Below are 23,488 nucleotides of genomic sequence, written 5' to 3' on the forward strand. Positions count from 1 at the left end.
CGAGACTGGCTAACTCAGGCAGCGCACCCACCTTGTCCCTGCCAGCTGGAGGCCCCAGGCAGCTGCCTGTAAAGAGAGGCTTTGCTGCTGGTGCTATGCCCAGCACCCTGCCCATCCCAGGGCCGAGCTGCCAGCCTCTTGCCGAGGGCTGCTGGGTGGCCTAGGCAACATTTGATATATAAGACGCACCCAATTTTTACGCACTTTTTTGCAGTAAAAAGGTTTATCTTATACAGTACACTGAAAAATATAGTAGTTTCTTTTCTTTTATCCTTTCTTGCTTTTAACCAATTATAAAAGTTCTCCCATATCTAGTAATAACCTGAATCCTCCTTCCCTTCTAGTTTTCTTGACAGCATACCCATCTCTGCATAATCCTTCACCTTTTTGATTACCATCTTCTCTTCTGGTATTTTTTCATTTTTCTAATGCTGGGTGTATAATCCTTGCCACTGTCAAAATATGGATAATCAAATACTGGACTTCTTTTTTATACTTATTAAAAATACCCAATAAAAATAATTTTGTTTTTTTTTTCTCAACAAGTCCACCATTGGTGGTAAAATGTTCTGTTTTCTTTTTTGCATTTCCAACACTTGGGAGATACATTCAGGAACATTTTTGATAGTCTTTCTGGTGATAAATGCCATCGTTAAAATATCTTGCACCGATTTTCCTTGAATGCGTTATATTAAGTAATTTGCCAATTTATATAACAATTATTGAAGACCTTTACCACTGCTCATGTCATGTATTTTGTCTTTTATCTTTTTGAAAGATATTGTCATAGAAACAAAGAATAATAGGAATCCCCTAAAGCAGGGGAGTCAACTCAATGCCCGGAGGCCAAATCTGGTCTGCAGGATGCTTAGATCTGGACCACAGGACTGCAAAGGACCAGCCCATGGTGCCTCTGCCAGGGAAAACAGAGCTTGGGAGGGCTGCTTGCAGCCGGAGCTCGACAGCCATTTTTGCTGGTAGAGGCGCCAAAGGTGCCCCCCCAACATGAGTGATATAAAGCTGGCCATGGCCACACTGGCCCTGCCCACCCCAGCCCCCTGAGATCAAACACAATCCTGATGCGGCCCACACTGAAATCGAGTTTGACATCCATGCTCTAAAGTTAAAGCTCATGGCAAATTTGTAGCAGTAAGTTTAATATGTAGCAGCTACTTGTTTAGCTGAATCAAAAATTTGAACATATGGTCTATATTTGTAGCTTTTGGCTTAGTTATTATGGCTTTAGTGAGTTTTTCTGATGATAGTTTTAGCTGGGTAAATGGGGTAACATAAAAGAATTTTGGATCAAGTTTGATTCCCTGGTATTAAGGTAGCAACAAATGTATAATTTATTTAACAGTTAATGTATTGTATAAAAATTATGTGAGTTAACATATTATAATTAACTGTGATAATTTAAGGCACAAGGTGAAAAAGTCAAATAAACACCTTGAAGTACTTTTAAAGATGCTTAAAAATAATCATTTACTCTCTGAAATTGGTAATAGTCTTTATTAGTACAATAGTACCATTTTATTAATTAATTAATTAATTAATTAATTAATTAGATTTGTATGCCGCCCCTTTCCGTAGACTATACTTTCTCTGACAGAATATTGGCATAGATTTAGAAATCTGTAATCATAATGTAACCCCATATAATTGTAGTAACATCCTACAGCAGGGATCTCCAATCTTTCCAACCTAAGGGACCACCAAGGTCATACTTTTAAATCCCATTGACACCAAATTCATAATTTTAAGTCCCACAGACCATCTTTTTTTAAAGATTGCCACGTCTAATGCGAAGGGCAGTTTAGAAATCGAAACAAACAAACAAACAAATGAATGAATAAATAAAATAAAATAATGATCAGAGAACTTCCATTTTATTGATATGAACTGAACCTATTTAACATAACAATATGCTTATTATAACAAAATCATAAATGCTTATTTAATCATAACAAAATCTTTAAAGGTTGTTTAATTGTAACAAAATTATTAAAGATAATGTAATTATTACAAAATAATTGAAGCTTATTTGGTGGTGGCTTATTGATGGTGTTGGGAAAGTCAGTCCCATATTCCAGAGCTGTAACTGTAGTCCTTCCCCTCCCTCCCCCTTTTCCTTTCCTTTCCTTTTCCTTTCTTTTTTTGTCCCCTTTCCTTTCTTTTCTTTTCTTTTTTTCTTCCTGGACTGGATTAATTTCTCTCTGCCATATCTGGTCCAGGGGCCAAGATTTCTCTACAGACCACCAAAATTTTCTTGCAGACCACCAGCGTTCCACGGACCATAGGTGACCTGTGTCTGTTGTGACTGCTCCTTGTCCACCTCAGGTCATATCTGATTCTGAGGAGGATGAGCCAGGCCCCTCTGGGTACCCTGGGCCAGGAGGGTAGCCAGAGGAAGCTGAGAATGAGAGTGAACCTGAGGGAGGTGATGTGACATTGGGGAATGGTCCCAGTCAGCCAGTGAGGGAGACATGTTAGTGGAAAACAATTGGATAAATCCTTGCTATAGAAGAATGATTCAAAGGTGAGAGGAGATCCAGAGTAAAAGGTATTAATTCACAGCCTTAGCTCTTTGAGGTGTGATGTCACTTCCAGGCATTATAAAGGAATGGGTTTGTGGGAAATGGGGCATGGAGTCTCAATGTTCGTTCTTTGGAAGAGACATGAAACTGAGAATGTGCTGCAACATTAATATTAGATAGATATTGTTATAAGTATAAGATAGATATTGTTATAATATCTCTGCTGAATGTTTAACTTTCTCTTTAAGGAGACCATTATGATCGAGCTCGTCGCCTCCAGTCTAAAATGATGACAAATTTGGCAATGGCCAAGGACCGTTTGCAGCTGTTAGGTACTACTTAATGTTGTTACTTTAGAAAATTATAGAACTGGTAGTGCATATTTTTAAGATGTATTGAGAGAAAAATGATTTGAAACTGTAATTTTTTTAAAAAAGTTTGAAACTAACATTTCACCAATAGACTTCATTTTGCATCAGTGTCTTTGTTTAGAAATGCAAGTATATTGTCATAGTTTGGTTTCCTGATATTTTAAAGAGGAAGCTGATATATTAGTGAGCAGTGTTTTTTGAGAAAACATTTTAAACAGTATTAAACAGCAAACAGCATGAACATAAATTGCTTCTTGAAATGACTAAACAATTGATGCAGAATTAGCATTGATGGAAGACAGCATAAAGGGTATCTTAGAAGGAAAATTCATAGAGAAAAATGTTGCTAAAATTTCAGCTAAATAGGTTTTAACTGCAGATTACTTTGAAGAAAAGTAATAAATTGTTCCACAAAATAATCTTGAAATCAGTTCAAGGGTACAGACCTTTAAAAAATACTGTACCTAATTAATTTAGTAACAGATTATCATAAATTGAAATCTTTTAAATCAAAGCATTTATAGATTGAAGCAAAATAAAACTAGATAGCAGTAAAAATGTCTGGAGAAGCCAAGAATGAAACATGTAATGTAATCTCATGAGGCAAACTCAGCAAATTACCTACTTAGATCAAAAGTTAGGATGCAAATAAGGGTAGGATTTGTATCATTGCATCATCACATACATGGTACTTTCAGTCATCACAGTTATCTTTGGACTTTTAGGGATATCAGTGTCTCAATTAATTTATTCATTACTGGTTTTCTTGAAAATACTGTTAAATTTATCCATGTTACATGGTTTATGTCTCACAGGGCTGAAGCTGGGATAGCATGTATGGCTTTACTTATTTATTAGGATAAACAAGGACATAGAATTTCTACCTAGAAAAGATGAGGCTCCTAAATCAGATGGTTTATGATTTTGTAAATCTCATTTACTATCTCTTTAGTTAATTTAGGAAGCTAGTATTAACTAAGAAATATAGATTTAAAAACCAGAGTCCTTAGGTTTCCCAGTTTGTTGTTCTTCTAAACCAGTGATGTGAACCTATGGCACGGGTGTCATAGGTGGCACACTGAGCCATATCTGCCGGCACATGAGCTGTTGCCTAGTTCAGCTCCAGCATGCAAGTGTGTACCAGCCAGCTGATTTTTGGCTCATGTGGAGGCTCTGAGAGGATGTTTTCGGCCTCTGGAGAGACTCTGAAGGGGAGGGGAGGGGACATTTTTGCCCTCCCCAGGCTCTAGGGAAGACTCTGGAGCCAAGAAGGGCAAAAAATGGATCTACCAGGCCCACCTGAAGTTGGAAAATGGGGGAGCGGGGGGATTGTGTGGACAGGCATGGGGCGGGGCAGCATTGAATTATGGGTGTGGGCACTCAAGCGTGTGCAATAGTGTATGTGTACGTGCTTTTGGCACCCAGGGGAAAAAAGGTTCACCGCCACTCTTCTAAACAGTTGTAGTGCATTCTCCATGTATTTCTCATGATTATCCAATTATTTTTTTGGAATTTCTTTTGTAATTAGTCTGGTAGATCTAGTTGCCATTTTGTATTACGTGGCTTCCACAGCCACCATTTTGATGTGGGACTCAACAATGTCTCAAATTTCAAATGTACTTCAGCTCAGAGGCTAAAAAGATTGAGAATCCTTAGAGTACAGTAAAAAAAATCAGGAGCAGAACATTTTAAGTTTGGAGGAATGCTGCCAAGAAATTTTGTATGTTTCTGTATCTGTGGTTTGCTTAAAACTGCATCTCTAAATGTCATTGACTGTGACCAGAAAAATTGTGAGATTGGAATTTATAAAAATACATATTTCATAGGCAATGACAAACAGAAACCTTCTTACAAGAACACTATGCAGCTGCAACATATATTGGATTAAAATAATTTGCTGTTGGACTACATTACTTTTAAAAACCATAGATGAGTGCTGACAAAATACTCTGTTTGATTGAACTGCTACGCAGGCTCGATGTCAACCCAAGAGGACACGAGCGACCAAGAGCAGACACAGAAAAAGAAAAGCAATGGAAAAGGTACCACAAGCGCAGAAGCGGGACCGCTTGATGTCACTGCAGAGAAACCATCTGGGGGACCTTCTATCATCACAAATAATGCAATCCTTTGGCCCAGACGGGGACCGACTACTTGTGTACCCGAATCTGGCGACAGGAAAGGAGGAGTTATCAACTGACAAGTTAATTTCAACTCTTACGACACCAGACAACGAAGCTCCAGTCCAGTTGCAGTATGATGTTGCTCAACTTGGAAATAATCTCTCAAAGTTGACAACAGTTATAGAACAACTCACCAAGCAACAAAAGCTCCTTGTTGATCAGAACTGCCAGATTGCAACAATCCTCTCTCAGAGCCAGACATCCATTGTTGCTGAGAAGATTGATGCACTTGGGACATACGTGGACAAAGAGCTGGAACAGATTAAAGCGAGCCTGCAACGTATTGGAGAGAAAGTAGACCTGGTGCATGCAAGATTTGCCATCGGAGACCCAATGTCTATGATGGTTGCTCCAACAGCACCAATAGTACATTATAGGTCAAGTCAAAGACACCGACATCTCATTAGCATTGGCAGGGTTTGTCATTAGAAATAATTAAAAATAATAAGAATAATTTGCTGTTAAATATGAGATGTCAAATGTAAATTACAATCCTAAAGTTTGGAATTGTACCTTTGTTGATTTCTTGTCCTTTCCTGCACCTGCAGCTTTGATAATACAGTAGTGAGTTTTTTTCTCCCACAGAGTTTATAAAATACTGATATAACTTTAGTGTTTTACTAAAAGGCTTCCAATTGCTGTTGCTCTTTTCTGGATGCCTGGAGCAATCTAGAATGTGGCCCATGGCAAAGGATAGAAAATTAGTTACATTTTAAAGATGCTGTGGGACGTTGCTTTAGTTGATTTTTATATTGTTATTCACCATTTGCATCCTTGTGATGTGCAAATTGAAAGGCCTGCCTTAGCATTGATGTTCAGTTCAGTTTTAACTACAGAGAATAATATGTTCTGATTCCCTTCAAAGGAGATGGCACACACCAAGAAATGCGATGTTTTTCTGCTCTGTGTAAATACAATGGGGTAGAGGAATAAATATTTTGATACTAAATTTCAAAGGCTTAAATTCCTTCATTTATTCTTCAGCTGTTATCCTGTCCTTTTCATTTTTTTAAATAAACAATTTGGATTTGTAAAGGGAAGAAAGCACTTAGAAATGAAACTAGTTTGAAAATCTATGTATGATTTTGCCATTGATATTCTTAACCATAGTATATAATTGGCAGCATGCCCAGTCACCATATCTACTCAGCTGTGTTATCAGTAATTCTTGTAGGAGGTCAAGATTTTATGTGCAAGCAAACCAGTGCTGTGACATGTTTGGAAAGAAACCTGAAGGCAGTGAAACTTTTTATTATTGATTAGAAATAGTATTTTTCATGCATAATGGCAGTAGCTCTAAAGTAGTACTTACCCTCGAGATAAAATAAAGGAAGTACAGTGGTCAATGTTCCCTCTAATTTTTTTTCGGTGTGGGTGGAAAAGTATAGTGTTTGAACGGCAGTGCCTTCGGGACTGGGCGGCATAGAAGTCTAAATAAATACATACATACATACATACATACATACATACATACATACATGCATACACAAATATTCGTGCCTGAGCACCTGATTTTTTTTCACAGATGTCACCCAAGACAATTTATTGCGCAATTATTTGGGACTTGGTGCTGGGACAGAATAAGGTCCCTTCCCACTATGTTATTCTGTTATTTTATATTTCAATTAATATCATTATTTTCTTATAAATCCAGATAGGCTGTCATGCCTACTCCTTCTTATACATTCTTCTTAAAAGAAACAAAAAACCCTTATACAAATTTTTCCTAATTAGGAAAAAAAAAATCCCTTCTTTTTTATTAAAAGAAATTAATAATAAAACAAAACCAAAATCTATTAAAGTGATACCTTGTCTTATGAACTTAATTGGTTCTGGGAGGAGGTTTGTAAGGCGAAAAGTCCGTAAGACAAAACAATGTTTCCCACAGGAAACAATGTAAAACCGATTAATGCATGCAAGCCCCCCCCCAAAAAAATCGCAAAAACGGCGCTCCGGTGGGCTCCGCCGCCCAGCTGTCACCTTCTGAAACAGTCAGGCGCTTCTCGGCGTTCTCCCAAACCCGAACCCAAAAAGTTCAGCAAAAGTTCGGGTTTGGTTCGGGAGAACGTTGAGAAGCACCGCCACCCGTCTGTCACCTTCCGAAACAGCCAGGGCCCTTCTCGGCGTTCTCCCAAACGCCGAACCCAAAAGTTCGGGTTTGGGGTTTGGGAGAACGCCGAGAAGCGCCGCCGCCCGGCTGTCACCTTTGCAGAAGAGCCGTGGAGCTATCGGCCAGTCAGGAGGCTCAAACGGATGTGGGGAATCCCAGTAGGGAATTCCAGGGGCGGAGCTTTGATGTCACAAAGACCTGCTTCCTGGAGTCCACGTTTCAGCTGGCCGCTCCTTTGGCTGAAAGGCGGCTGCTGCTACTGCCACCTGCTTCTTCTTCCTTCCCATGCTGAAGGGCTCCCCTCTCCTCTCGCTCGCTCGCTTGCTTTGTAGCCGGTGCCTTTCCTTCATTGTGGTGACTCCTCGGTTTGGCTGAAGCCGAGTTGATCCGGCCGGGCGGAAGCGCCCCCTTTTGCCTTTCTACGCACAGAGGCTCGGGGAGGCAACCTTGCGCCGGGTGTATGGGAGGAAGCGTGAGGGAGTCACCACAGCGAAGTGGTTTATTCCCTCCCCAAGCGCCTAGAGAAAGGAAAACGCTCTATTTGCTCTAGACTGCCAAAGACTCCTTAAGGGCCACCGAAAGGCTCCTCTGGCAGCCCAGAAAAGTCCGAGATGGCCTGGATTAAAGGGGGGAATGGCAGGAAAGTGGCCGGGCCCTCAGGCCTCTCTCAAATTTCCTGGGAAATGTTTCTGGGCTCGGGTTTTTAAGTAGAAAATGGTTCTTAAGAAGAGGCAAAAAAATCTTCAAAAAAAATCTTGCCACACCCGGTTCTTATCTAGAAAAGTTCTTAAGTAGAGGCGTTCTTAGGTAGAGGTACCACTGTACTTTTCTTGGCTTGGGCGAGCGGCTATGGCTGGGGTTAGGGTTAGCTGCAGCCCCTGCTACAGCCGCTCGCCCAAACCAAGCCCGCCAACCAAGAACATAGCACCGATGCCGAAGACGGCTCTGCCCCTTCATGGTCCGTTTGACGATCTTCTAAGCCTCATGATTTGGCGGCAGGGGCCTGGGGCATGGACATGATATCCTCGGTGCTGCTACTCCTCAAAGGGAAGCCGCCGGAGCTCCCTTAGCAGCTGCCGCTGCCTCCATCAGGACTGGTTAACTTGGACGGCCCACCCGCCTTGTCCCTGCCAGCCAGAGGCCCTGGGAGCTGCCTATAAAGTGACGCTTTGCTGCTGGTGCTACGCCCGGCACACTGCCCATTCTCGGGGCCGAGCTGCCAGCCTCCCGCACCCAATTTTTAAAGCACTTTTTTGAGGAAAATTACGGTATGTCACTATATTATTTTATATACATTATATATTTGGTACCATTTTTCTGATATTCCTAATTTCCAAGTCACCACTCTATCCTCTAATCTAGCCATTTGTACCATTTATCCCATATTAAATAATATTCCCTTTCATCTTTTTCTTTTATTTCTTTTATCAATTTGTCCATCTCTGCACACTCCAGGATTTTCCTTATCACTTCTTCTTTTCGTATGACATTATTTTTCCAATTTTGAGCATAGACTATCCGCGCTGTGGTAATTTTATGTAGAATTAAGTATTGTGTTTCTTTAGTATATCTCCTTGTAAATATTCGCAATAAAAATTATTCCTTTTTCTAGTTTATCTTGTGCCCTGTTATTTCTTCAAGCCACTTAATATTTTTACTGCAATATTTTTTTTGCTGCTGGACAAGCCTACCATAGATGATAATAAGTCCCATATGATTTCTTACATTTGCAACAGTTTGGTGACATGTTAGCAAGTCTTGCTGGAAGAAGATGCCACCTATATAAAATATTTTGTGTTGGTTTTCCTTAAATGCCACTGACATAGTCAATTCCAAATTTATTTTCCAAATTCTTTCCCATTTCTCCAAGTCTATGCTATATCCAGTGAAGGGCCACAAAAAGTTTTACCACCACACTGTGGGTGTGGCCTATTTTTGTGGGTGAGGCTTGATGGTCATGTGACCAGGTGGGAGTGGCTTGAAATGTGTCAAGGGGGTGGCTTAAAAGTCATGTGACTGGCTTAAAGGTGGCCAACTTGACATCATTCGCATCAAGGGTTTGGGTTAAGGTGCCCCCCCCCCGTGGCTGTATTCACATTTTTGGCCCATCTTATCATTGTATCTTTGATCAGAATTAATTTTCATACAGACTTTAGAAATGATTTTTCAGGCTTAATGAATTATGTCGTAGATCAGTTTTTCCTCAAACTTTTTATTCTGGAGAAACCGTTGAAATAATTTTCAGATCTTAGTGAATCTCTCCATAAAAAATTAAACAACTATATTTCACAAAAAATATGAAAATTTCATAATACATTTCATTTGTAACCTATATAGCCCACACTTATCAAGATCTAGAATAATAAGAAAAAGTTGGCCAGGAGCTAAGTTGTGATATGTAAAAATCCCCATCATTATGAGTGTTAGCATTGCATTTGTTTAAAAGAATGTTTTTTCCCCATCATGATATCTTATAACCTTAGAGACCTCTTGCTGATTCTGATTTGAGAAAGGTTGGTGTAGATCAAGGGTGTCAAACTCACATCATCACAGCAACATCATGTGATGTATTGGGACTTTTTCCCCTTTCACTAAAATGGGTGTGGGCGTGGCCAGTGTGTGATGCATCTGGCCTGTGGGCCGGATGTTTGACAGCCCTTGTGTAGTTGATATGGAATAAATGCTTTGTATACATACCTCTTTGCCATGTGTTGATCTGATCAGCTGAGGGCTATTTTTTTTGACTAAGGAATGTTGGATAACAGTTTACAAGAAAAGAACATAGAGAAGAAATGTGATATAGGTATCATAGTCTTTAGGTTTTTTTTAAATTTTGGCCATCTTCTTTAAGATTTTACAAAGGCTGAGTAAGAATCCTTTCAAAAATGCATATATTTAAGGCTTCCGGTTTGGTGGAGATCGCGGCAGGACGTGTCTGGCAGGGCTCTGCCAGGCGAATCCTTTCTACCCCCTCCGAAGGTCGCATTTGCGATCGGATCGGGCCCGGATGGCCCGATCCATGAACAGGGGACTCTCCTCTGCCCGAGGACCCATCGCCAGGACTCCGGAGGCAGCGGTTCGTCCCGCAGCTTCGGAGACGGGAGAACCGCTCCTCTTTTGATTAAGAGGACCGGCCAGCGCTTTCTCCCCTCACTCAGTGGGAAGAATAAAAATTAAAGAAGCGAAAGTACAAATATTTACATCTACATTGGAAAAGAATATAGCAGACAAAGGACCTAAGGTAAAAACCTCTATTCTGTTTCGTGTTTAAAGCCAGAAGATCGTAAAAGTTCCAAGTAAAAGTTTTTTTCTCTAGGGCGAAAGTGAAAGTTTTCTCTTGTTTAAACCCATCCGCAAACAACAGCCGGATCTAATTCTTTTTTTCACTTTTACTTTTCCATCTTGAACGCGAACTTTGGAACCTATAAAATAATTTACTGACTTTATGGTTTAACAAAATAATTTAAATTTGACATGACTATTTAGAAAACTTTAACTGCTAAAGGAAATTCCTAGTGATGATCAGAATTTGTTGTTGATAGATTTTTAAAATCATAATGTTCTGGACTTAATTTCTGAAGCGGAGGAATACAGTTTTCCTGCCTTTTTTTTTTCTGCTGCTCCTTTTTACAATATGAAATAACTTAATAACTATGAACTAAATGGAATCTAGAAGAGATTGAAATCACTTCTTTTTTGGATTATTTACTGTTGGATTAACCCATTTGGAATACTTGCTGAGCCTTTTGGATTATTTGCTGACACCTTTTGCTGATACCTTTTGGATTATCTGCTGAGAATTCTTTGGTTTAACATCTGCCTGCTGCACCGAAATTAACTTGACTCCATCTTGGGATCTGTTTCTTTGTTCTTTGTTCCTGTCTTGAACTTGGAAAATAAACTGACTTCATTTTGAACATAAGCAAGCTTTGGATTTGTTTTACTCTTTGAATTTTGAATTGACATCAAATATAAATTTATCCTTTGAAATTTGGATTTTTATCTTCACTTCCTAGCAAAACTACAGGATTTATAAGAAGAATCTAAGTATACAATACTGTTATTGTGTCTTTGAATAATTACCTGCTTTTTTTCCCTGATTTCTTTTTGACTTTCTTCCCTATTCTTGGATATCTTTATTACTAGAAGAAGCTTGGTTTGAACTACATGCATTGTTAAAAAACCTTGGGTTCCTGCTCTATTCTAAATAGTTGAATTAAAATACTACCCCCCTTCCTTTTCTTTTTGAACAACTCTTTTTACTTCATTTTTTTTCCTTTCTTTTTTTTCTTCCCTCCTCCTAAAGTTTCCTTTCCAATTCTTTTTCTTTTGTTTTCTATATATAGTTGATATTCCTTCCCTTCTTTTTTACTTTTTGTCTTTCTTTTACTTGAAAAGGCACCTGTTCTTCTGTTCTGTGGCACTAAATAACAATATTTCTTTTTCCTTTTCTTTCTTCTTCTTTCTTTTTTTTTTGAATTCTGTTATTAATTGAACTGTTATTGAATTGGTATAGCCATATTATAAGGAAAACAAAATATATTGAACAGATTTGGAATTTATAGTAATTTCTTTTCCTTTTCACTACACATAAAATTGAAACCAACCTTAAAATTTGAAATAGTGGATTCTAACTTGATAATGTCCCACACCTCAACCCTTGTTAAAACAACAAAAAAACAAACTACACCAACTACTTTATCTCCACAAGTCTCACCGCATTCTTCTCCTTCGCATCAAGTGTTAACTATGTCTACCAAAGACAAAGACAAAGACAAAACAATGCAGTCCAATCTTGCAACTATACATGAGACTTTGAATACTTTGAAGGACTTCATGGTCAAATCACAAGAAGACGCTACTCAACAAAGAGAGGCCATAAAGGAGGAGGCAACACAACAAAGAGAAGCCATAAAGGAGGAGGCAACACAACAAAGAGAAGCCATAAAAGCTGACTTGGCAGAATTTAAAGTGGAGATGGCCCAAATGAAAGCTGATATGGGGGAGATGAAAGACCAGATAAAGCAGATCCAACAAACACTTCAAGAAAGTGACGACCGAGTTAAAAAAGTTGAAGAACAATCTGATAAAAATGAGAAAAGAATGGAGTATCTTGAAGGGAGAGCTGATGAGAGATATAGAAGATATGATGAATCTATTATCCAGCTGGAGATGCAACGAGCTTCGTACGGACTTCGATTTCAGAATATAAAAGAGGAAAAAGATGAAGACTTAAAAGTGACTATGGCGGAAATCATTGGAGGTATACTTCAAGAGGACCCCATAGCTTTACAGAGAGAAATCGATGAAGTTTACAGAATCTCGAATAGCTATATCCGTCGGCACAATCTTCCAAGAGAGATACATATTAAATTTACAAGAAAGGCGTTGCGAGATGAGATACTTCACTATTCAAGAAACTCCCCTCCCCAATGTCAGGGAGTAGAAATAAAGATACTAAAGCAAGTTCCAAGAAGTGTCAGAGAAAACAGAAGAGATTATCACTTTCTAACTAAAATTTTGATCAAAGAAAACATTACTTACCGTTGGCTTATTCCACAAGGACTTTCTCTGACATGGCGTTCTACAAGATACAAACTGGAAAACGTAGAACAAGCCATGTACTTTCTTGAACAGAGCGGTTTGGGCCACCCCGACTACGCAAGTAAGCAACAAGTGGTCCAACTACAACTAGTTCAACAGCAACCAGGGGAAAAATTACCAACCCAGCAAGAAGAAAACTTGGGGGCAACTGCCCAAGTAATAGAGCAGGACCAAGGTGCTAGAAGAGTTCAACCTCAGCGAGAAACCAAAAAACCCATTAAATGACAACGAATAAAGACTTAAAAATCTTTTCCGTAAACGTTAATGGACTTAACGAACCAAGAAAAAGGAAGCAAATTTTTTCTAAAATTAGAAACCAAAATGTTCAGATTGCAATACTACAAGAAGTTCATATTAAAAAAGATAACCAAAAATTACTGTTGAATCCCAAAATTGGAAAAATGTATGCTGCATTAGCAGACCAAAAAAAAAGAGGTGTAGTGATGTATGTCAAGAATTCTATAAATTCCAAACAAATATACAAGGATAAAGAGGGTAGGATATTGATTGTACAAGTAGATATTGAACCTAGACCTCTAGTGATTGTTTCTATTTATGCTCCCAATGAAGACCAATTGACATTTTACAAAAATTTACACCAAACAATAATAGATTTAGCTATTGATAATTTATTGATAATAGGTGATTTCAATGCTATCGCGAATAGACAATTAGACCACTCAGGAGGGGGAGACAATAAAAAAAGGGGAAAAGGTAAAAAAGCAAGAAGAAATCTGTTACCTAGTACTTTTCAAAAAATGAAAGCGGAATTATTACTAAGCGACATTTGGAGGGAAAGACACCCTCACAAAAGGCAATTTACCTTTTACTCCAATCCTCACAAAATTTGGACGAGAATTGACATGCTATGGGCACCAAAAATGGTGGCAGAACAAATAAGAGAGGTCGACATAGACGTTAATACATGGGCTGATCATAACCCAATAGTGGTCTATATGACGATGAATAACAAACAGAACAACTGGCGGATGAATAGGTATATATTAAATGATAAGAAATATAAGGATTGGATTGAAAAGGAATTAAAAATATTTTTTGAAATTAATAAAACATCAGACACTACTCCACAGAACTTATGGGATACAGTTAAAGCGTATATAAGAGGTTTAACAATATCCTATACAGCAAAACACAATAAGGAAAAGAAATTAGAGTACCTACAATTAACAAATGAACTAAAACAATTAGAATCCTTATCGCAGCAACATATTAAGAACAGAGATCTAAAGAAAGAAATAAATGTAATTAAACATAAAATTAGAGTTATAGAACAAAACCAATTAACTGAAAAGATCAAAAGAGCAAAGCAACATTATTTTGAACATGCAAATAAACCTGGCAGATGGCTAGCGTATAAACTTAGAAAACAGAGTCAATCAAAATTAATCCAAAAATTAGAAGATAAAGATGGTAAAATAAAATATGACACAGAAGGTAAGGCAGACATTGTGTATAATTTTTATAAAGAATTATATGCTAAAGATCATGTTATTGAAGATGAAGTTTTTAACTATTTAGAGGCTTCAAATTTACCACAAATAACAGAAGATCAACAGGCCACCATGGACGGACCAATAACAATGGAGGAACTCTTAATAACAATTAAAAAACAGAAAAGCAATAAGGCTACAGGCCCAGATGCCATACCTGCAGAATGGTACAAGATAGACAACGAAACAATAAGAAACCATATGTTAGAAACTTTTAATCTATGTAGACTCGAGGGAAAAATTCCCAAATCTTGGTCAGAATCACTGACAACCTTAATACATAAACAGGGTACAGAACCAGAAAAAATTAAAAATTATAGGCCTATATCACTATTAAATGTAGATTATAAGATCTTTATTGCCATTTATGCAGAGAGACTTAAAAGAGTTATAAATGGAATAATACACCAAGACCAAAATGGGTTTCTTCCAGGGAGACAAATTAAAAATAATATTAGAACTGTAATAAATATACTAGAATACTATGAACAACACTCAGAAAAGACGGCATCTTTAATGTTTTTGGACGCTCAAAAAGCCTTTGACAACGTTAATTGGATATTTATAAAAATGCAATTAAATAAAATGAGATTTGGCCCAAAATTTGTTAACCTAATAGATACCATATATTCAAAACAAACAACGAATATAATATTGAATAACAGTCAATTACCAATACTTGATATAAATAAGGGAGTTCGCCAAGGATGTCCTATATCACCATTGTTATTTATTATGACCCTTGAAACCTTATTAATTAAAATAAGAGCGGACCCCAAAATAAAAGGTTTAACCGTAGGAGATGAAACCTACAAACTTCAGGCCTTTGCAGATGATCTAATGTTTATAATTGAAGAGCCGATTACAACAGTTCCTACCTTACTACAAACCATTGAACAATATGGAAACGTAGCAGGTCTAAAGATAAACAAAAACAAAACACATTACTTGACTAAAAATATTAATAAAACACTAGAAACTAAACTAGAAAGTATTTCTGGAATAAAGATTGTAAAAAAGGTAAAATATTTAGGAATAAATTTAACAGCGAAAACAATAACATTAAAAAATGATAATTATATGAAATCACTAGCAGAAATTAAAAATGACTTAGCAATGTGGAATAATTTGAAAATATCTTTCTTAGGAAGAATTGCAACAATCAAGATGAACATTTTACCCAAGGTCTTATTTCTTTTTCAGACAATACCAATAAACCCAGGGGGTATTTTTTTAAAAACTTTAACAAACTTAGTTAAAAAATTTATATGGCAAGGTAAAAAAGCAAGGATAAAAATGAATTGTTTAGAAGATATTAAAGAAAGAGGTGGATTTGGCCTTCCAAATTGGAAATTGTATTATCAGGCCGCTGCATTAACATGGCTTAGAGATTGGATAATTTTAGATAACAAAAGAACACTTGACCTAGAAGGACATGATTTAATGCTTGGATGGCACGCATTTTTATGGTATGATAAGGACAAAAACCATTCATATTTTAAAAGGCATACGTTGAGGAAATACTTATTAGAAGTATGGAAAGACATAAAGAAAAATCATTTTTTAAGTATCCCAGACTGGCTAGCTCCTTTAGAAGCAATAATACATCCAAAGTCTATAAAGGATAAGAAAATAACCTATAGATATAAAGAACTATTAAATGATCAGATGAAGCTTAAATCTAGAATTGAATTACAAGAAGAAGGGATAATAATAGATTGGTGGCACTACGCCCAGATCCGTTCTAGATATCAGAAGGATAAAACTCTCTACATTTTTAATAAAAGTAAGAATCCTTTAACTACTTTAATTACCACTAATTCAACAAAAATGATAGGGAAAATATATAAACTACTTATTGCTCACAAAAATATAGAATTGACTTTAAAAGATACTATGATAAGATGGTGTAGAAATATTGGCAAGGAAATAGATATAGACACATGGGAGAAAGTATGGATTAATAATTGGAAAATGACTAAATCAGTTTCCCTAAAAGAAAATCAAATCAAAATGTTTTATAGATGGCATCTCCCACCAAATAGGATAGCAAAAATGTTCCCCAAAACATCCCCAATATGCTGGAAATGTAAGAAGGATATAGGAACGTATTATCATCAATGGTGGACATGTGGCAAAGCAAAAATATATTGGAAAATGATTGAAAAAATATTAAAAGAAATAATAAAGCAAGATATAGATAATACCCCGGAATTTTACTTACTAGGTGTTACAAATCAGACCTACAAGAAAGAAATCTTTTATTTAATTATACACATATTAACTGCGGCTAGAATAATATATGCGCAAAATTGGAAAGGGGAGGAAATCCCCAAGGAAGAAGAGGTCATAGCTAAAATATTAGATTGCGCGGAAATGGATATGATGACAAGAAGATTAAGCGATCAAGAGGATACTAAATTCTATGAAACATGGAACAATGTCTATAAATGGATAGATAAGAAAAATAAGATATATCTTTAGTTGTTTTTTTTTTGTACTAGTTTTTACCTAGGTGATAGTAATATTGATATTAGCTTAAAAGGACTTTTTGACGATTATGATATAGTAGTGTATGTATGTATAAGTATAAGCAACATACCAAGATGTATAATAGTTGAATTTAGCTCTATTGTTTGGATTGAAAGTTTGATACTATTTTACTATAGTAATTAAGATTATATTAAAGGTATTTTTGGTAATTATGTTATACTAACCCTACTTAACACTCACATCAAGATCTGTAAAACTTTAACTCAAATTTATTAACTTTTTTCACCATAATAGTTAACATATATTTAATTATGTATTCTTTTTCTATATTTGAATGTATACTTTCATAAGAAGCGGGGGAAATATACCCCCACTTTATGTTTATTGTTTGTATGTATTTGTTTGTTTTTATGAAAAAAATAATAAAAAAAATTGGAAAAAAAAAACAAAAAAAAACAAAAATGCATATATTTAAAATGAATTTGTGTTTTGTGGGATGCCTCTTTTAGCTAAATTTATATTGCAGTACTCTTTTGCATGAAAATACATAATAGTATCAAAAAATAATTTAGATTGTTTTGAAATAGTAAAGTAGTAATTACAGAATGCCATTTTTTAGCTTAATGTGTATTGAAAAGCTATTGATTTTTCTAAAAAATGGTGGATATTGATCTGTTTTCTTTAAAAAAATGAAAAGGACCATGATTTTACAAATAGATTATTTGTGAATTTAAATATTATTGTAAACTGCTGACCATCAAGTTCAGGATGATTCAGACAAGTTGTTCTTTTCAAAAGGTGATAACTTATTTCTAAAACTAATATAAGAAGTGGAACTTTTAGAATTTTTTAAAGATCACTTATGAGCTGCATCTGTCTAATTTATTTCTGATAACTTTAATGCAATGCTAAATAAATCTTATTGCTAGAAAAGTAGTAATTTTTAAATTATGTAACCATTACTTAATAATTTAAAAAGTTCACTTCATTAGAAAGGAGGGCTCTTGAGCTCTTATTTATAGAACTATGTAGCAACTTGAAATAATCTGTGGATTACAAATATACTTAACTGCTTAAAATGGAATGCTTATAATAAAATACTTATTAATAAAATTTAGTATGAAATATGGTTGCAAATTGAACCAACAAGTTGTAGGCTTTCTTAGATGAGAGAAGAAATCATCATAATTCTTTGCACATTCATTTTAAAATATCCCATTAGTTCTTTTCTTCGCTATTTCTGAAAAATGCAGTTATTGACTGCAGTTCACAGTTTTACATAAATTGTATTTGATTAATCAGATGTGATTTCATAACATTGTAAACATTAGATATAAACATTTGTAACTTTAATCCTTATCAAGCCAACTAAAGCCAAAATCATTTTAGTATTACCAGTATACGTAACATTCATTGGTTCATTTTTTGTCTTTTATTTGTCCTTTTCCCTCCTCTGTTCTGTTGCATAGAGAAGATGCAGGCAGTTAAGCAAATTGCCAGTCTGCAAATGGAAGTCCGTAGTCACAATACTAACCTGGTATGCCGCAATGGACATCTCCAGTCAGGTGGGTTTGGTTTTCCAGGCACCTAATTAATTAGGGGGATGTCTCTCAGTATCTACCTTATCAAAACATGTTGTATCAAAACAAAATATGCAGCAATAAATACCCTGCTCCTAATACATTTTAAAAATGTTTTGTCTTTTAAAGTTTCTTATTAATCAGTGCTGAATTAATGTTGTCTTCACCAAATTGCTTGTTATACATTTCTTATGCCTTGCAAGGCAAGGTATTAGTTATAAAGTTTAGAATTTTTACATAAAGTTTGGAATTTTGGAAGAAGTCTACTTAGGATCATTATAAAATGAAGTGCTAGAAAAAAATAAGACTTCAAATTTTAAAACTTCATATCTGCATTACATTATGTTGACTGCTATTTTTTATAAAAACAAAAGCAGAGAATACATTTTTGCGCATGTCTTCTATTCACGGACTTTTTCCTGGCTTTCTTTGTCTGTGTTTGTACATGAAATAGAATAATGAGGAAATCATCTTGAAAGTTATTTATAAGAGAAAATTATTGGTGTTCAGCATTTTAAAGCATGTTTAAGAAATAAGAATAATGAATGAAAAGAAAATTTAGATAGTGTTTTGTAAATGCTTAGTGATTTCTTGTTAAGCTGCTTTGGAAATTTCTTCACTATGTTTTTTTATGAGCTTTGTAGCTTGTACCTTGAGTCATTTTTATTCTTTATAAGACATGCTTTGAAATAACTTTAAATAATATCAAACATACATACATGCATACACACACACACACACACACTTTTCTTATTGAATTTTTTGTTCTAAATTTTTGGCCATTATTTCTTTCTAAAAGTATATTCTCAGTAACTGTGATGTGTCGCTTTGCTTGAAACAATTAGTGTTGGTATATGACAGTGTTGGCAACTCTTTTTTGGTTCGCGGGCCAAAAGGGGGTATGTGGGTGTGCTAGCATGTGTGCATGTGCCCACACCCCTTCCCTCCCCCCCATGCACACACACATACTGCACTGCCCCGTTCATGCGCGCAGGCCTTTCTGAAGCATGGTAGGCAGTGGTGGGTTCCTACTGATGTGGTCCAGAGAACCACAACGTTATGAGCTCACTGATTTTGGGGGGGGGGGGGGGTTGGCGTCTCCCTGCCAGAAGAAGCCCTTCCGCACGCCCTTGCCTTAACGTTGACCTTTATTCTTTGTCCGTAGCACAGTGAGGGCTTCTTCCACACAAAGATGTTGGGGGGAAAATCGTGGAAAATCAATGGGTTCATACCAGTGAGGCTCTCTGGACCGTACCGGTAAGAACCCATCATTGCTTGTAGGTGAACAAAAATGCCCAAACGGGTAAACTGGAAGTGCATTTTCCCAAACTTCCGGTTTGTCTGTTGGGGGATTTTTTTTGCCTCTGGGGCTTCAGGGAAGCTTCCGTGGAGTGTCCAGAGGACGAAACGGCCTTTCCAAAGGCCAAAAATCAGTTGGCCAGCATGCACATGTGTGCTGGAGCTGACACAGGACAAAGTCTTGCATGCCCTCCCATATGGCTCCATGTGCCACAGATGGCATGTGTATCATAGGTTCACCACCACGGGTACATGAATACAGCTAATCCTCAACTTATAATCATTCATTTAGTGACTGTTTGAAGTTACAATGGCATTGAAAAAAATGTCTTTTTTCATACTTCCAACTATTCCAATATCTGCATGGTCGCATGGTCAAACTTCAGATGCTTAGCAATTGGTTCATATTTATGATTGTTACAGTGTCCTGGAGTCATAAGATCATCTTTTGCAACCTTTTGATAAGCAAATTCACTGAGGAAGCCAGATTCACTTACCAGTCTTGTTATTAACTTAACAACTGTAATGATTCACTTAATGATTGGGAAAGAAAAACATAACAAAAATTTGGAGCTCAATTATGGTCATATGTTGAGGACTACCTTATAACAGTTGCCGTTTTTCTTCATTCTGAAAACTATAATTGTCAGAGTATACATGGCTTTATGCAAGATAGTTATATTTGTAGGTCTACAGTGTTACTTCGTCCATTATTATGCACTGATACTAACACTAATTCTATATATGAAGTAGCATAATGAGAATCAGCATATCACTATATTGTAGAAGAAAAAACTGATTAGCGATTGCAATTGCAACTACCTTTATTGATACTTTTTAAAGCAAATAATTATATAGACTAGGTTGCATGGAAAACAGTTTCTGTTCTAATAAATGTCATATCCAAGAGAAATTTTAAAAAATAGTACGGTTTTATGACTTTTACTATTCTGTCCCTCCTTTTAATTTTCCTTCAGATAATCAACTATCCAAAAGGTAGATGTTTTTGTGGATTTATCGACGTAAAATACTGGCATAACTCCCTAAAACAAAATCAGTTTGTTTTCTATCCACTTTGAAAAACATAGCATCTTTATCACACCTTGAATTGTAAATTTATTTGAAGTCCACATGTGCTTTTAACATATTACGGAATCATTGAATAAAATCATTCAGAAACTGGTTGGAGTTGATTATTACAATTAATAATGTAATACAATTAATAATATAATACAATTATTACAATGTAATATAATTATTACAATTACAAGGCTAGTATATGCTGACAATGAGTCAGTCGAGGTGACAGCGGCTCGTCTTAGTCCTGTTGTGTGGGAGGAGTTTGACCAGGTAACACCTGATGAAGTGGACAAGGCCATGGGAGCTGTGAGTTCCGCAACCTGCTTATTGGATCCGTGTCCTTCCTGGCTGGTCTTGTCCATCACGGAGGTGACACGGCATTGGGTCCAGGAGGTTGTCAATGCTCTCTAAGGGAGTGGTTCTTTCCGGCTCCCTGCAAGGAGGCATTTGTGCGTCCCGTCCTCAAGAAGCCTTCCCTGGACCCAGCTGTTTTGAACAACTATCATCCTGGTTGAGAAGGTGGTGTCACTCCAGCTCCAACGGTCCTTGAATGAAGCTGGTTATTTGGGTCCTCAGCAATCAGGATTCAGCCTGGCTACAACACTGAAACTGCTTTGGTTGCACTGATGGATAATCTCTGGTGGGCCCAGGACAGGGGTCAATTCTCTATCCTGGTGCTTTTTGACCTCAGCGGCTTTCAATACCATCGACCATAGTATTCTTCTTTCCAGGAGGGTTATGTGGGGAGGGATTTGAGATTATTTCTATATGCAATTTGTGTGCTTTTTGCCTCAGATCTTGCTTTCATTTTGTCGCTATCAGATCTTGTCTAGTATAAGGTGACCAGACGTCTCACTTTTGGCGGGACAGTCCCGTTTTTGAGCAATTTGTCCCGCGTCCCAGTGTTTTTTAGAAGTCCCGATTTAAAAAAAAACGGATGTCTGGTCACCTTAGTCTAGTAAAAATACTCTTCTCTATCATAATGGAGTTGGGGTCCTTTGAGCACACTTGAGAGAAATATTCTATCTCACTTTTATACTTGGATCAGGTGAGGCACTGTAAATATTAAAAAGTTATGTGGAATGAACAATGGGCTTGTACAAAGACTAGGAGATTGAAGAGCACAAATAGAAATTAGTTGCCTCGTGAAGCAGAAATTAAACAGTTCTGGTTAGAATGACGGTTGATGGTATATTAGTCTAGTTAATAGTAATGTAATAATTTTATTTAGATACATTTGTATCTAAGTTCAATGCAAGATCATTTCCTCCCCCCCACCCCAAATTCTGTTGTTTCATAGCATGTGTAATATTTTCACTATTTGACACAAATGGGCCAGTTTCTGTGCAATCTGAAAATAGATTATTGAATTATTTTATTTATTAAATTTATTTGTTGCATATACTGTATCATAGTTAAGGCAACTAAGTGGTTACAACAAGTGAGCAACTTACTTTTATTTATTTATTTATTCCTTCCTGCACTGTCTGTTGAAGCTTGTTTGGAAATCTAGTTACATAGTACTTTGTCTTTTTATGTTTTCAAACAGAATTTAAACTCCAATCAGGGGCAGGTTCTAACTTACCTCACTGCTGGTTCACTTTTTCCTGTGCTGTGTGGGCGTGCCTTGTGGGGCCGCAAGTTTTACGCATGCGTGCATGTGCAGTGGCAAATCATCCACATTTTTTTTTTAAAAGCCAAAAACAAGATGTCGACCGCATGTACAGACGCAGATGAAAACAACCCCGGAACCCCCCACCCCCAAAATAAAAAATAACTCCCTTCCCAAAAAAGCCAAAAGCAAGATGGCGACTGCATGCACAGTGCCAGAAACTCAGTTTCTGCGCATGTGCAGAAGAAAAAAAAGGGAAAATCCCCCCTAAAAATAAAAAATAAAAAAAGAAGATGGCAATGCCCACAGACCAGTACCAGCCGAAGCAGTTCCATGACATAATTGTGACATTACCAGCAGGTCGCTACTGGTTTGGGCGACCTGGTCCGAACCAGGAGGAACCCACCTCAGGGACCAAGTATCCTGAACCTTAGGTTTGCTATAACATCCACAGACATTAATATCAATTACTTTGATGCTCCTGTGCTTCTAGCATCTACCCGATAAGTATCTTAAAGCCTTATTCCTAGGGATCTTACATGGTGTCTTTGTGTCAAAGCAAATAATGTTGACAACTTTATTGTTGCTTAATTTGTTTAATGCATTTTAATCATTTAAGAATCATTCTGAAAATATTTGAGAGGTGCTACATATTTTGCATGTAGTTTTAGTTTTCATTATTATTTCCATTTTAAAGCTTATTTTTCTGTTTGAAGTATTTATTTTTATATACGTATTTTATTGACAGTTTTGCACCATCCAGAGTGTACAACTCTCATTTCGGTGGTCATATAAATTTGACAAATAAATGGGCAATATTAAGTGAAGGGTGAATCTAACTTTCTAAGATTTATTAAGAAACATTTTAATTGCTTGTTTTCTTGATTATAACCTTTATAAAGTAATCTAATCAGTGAAAATATCATTAGATAAAGAAAAGTCCATCATATATTAATTAATTCCACTTAGATCCAAAATTTCACTGCATTGGTCAAGATTAGGTAGTCTTTTGCCTCCAAATGAGATATTCCCAAGACAGTAATCTGTAAGGAGCCATAGGTCACTGGTAAATGGAATGTACATTTTGTAAGTAGTAGATCAAAATATT

The 23,488-nt window shown here is 36.5% G+C and overlaps 1 protein-coding gene across 4 annotated transcripts in view; it reads left to right on the forward strand.

The window, feature by feature from the left end:
- The window catches only part of SPAST (spastin), a 59,849-nt gene that overhangs the window by 17,078 nt on the left and 19,283 nt on the right, over positions 1 to 23,488 (forward strand). For 2 of the 4 annotated variants that reach the window (XM_070734084.1, XM_070734085.1), the window contains exons 3-4: positions 2,786 to 2,869; positions 18,279 to 18,374. In XM_070734084.1, the coding sequence (XP_070590185.1) occupies positions 2,786 to 2,869; positions 18,279 to 18,374 (180 nt within the window). The remainder of the gene's footprint in view (positions 1 to 2,785; positions 2,870 to 18,278; positions 18,375 to 23,488) is intronic. The other 2 variants (XM_070734086.1, XM_070734083.1) reach the window with 1 other exon arrangement.

This window comes from Erythrolamprus reginae, chromosome 1, assembly GCF_031021105.1.
Source record: "Erythrolamprus reginae isolate rEryReg1 chromosome 1, rEryReg1.hap1, whole genome shotgun sequence".
In the NCBI taxonomy this organism is placed as follows: domain Eukaryota; kingdom Metazoa; phylum Chordata; class Lepidosauria; order Squamata; family Dipsadidae; genus Erythrolamprus; species Erythrolamprus reginae.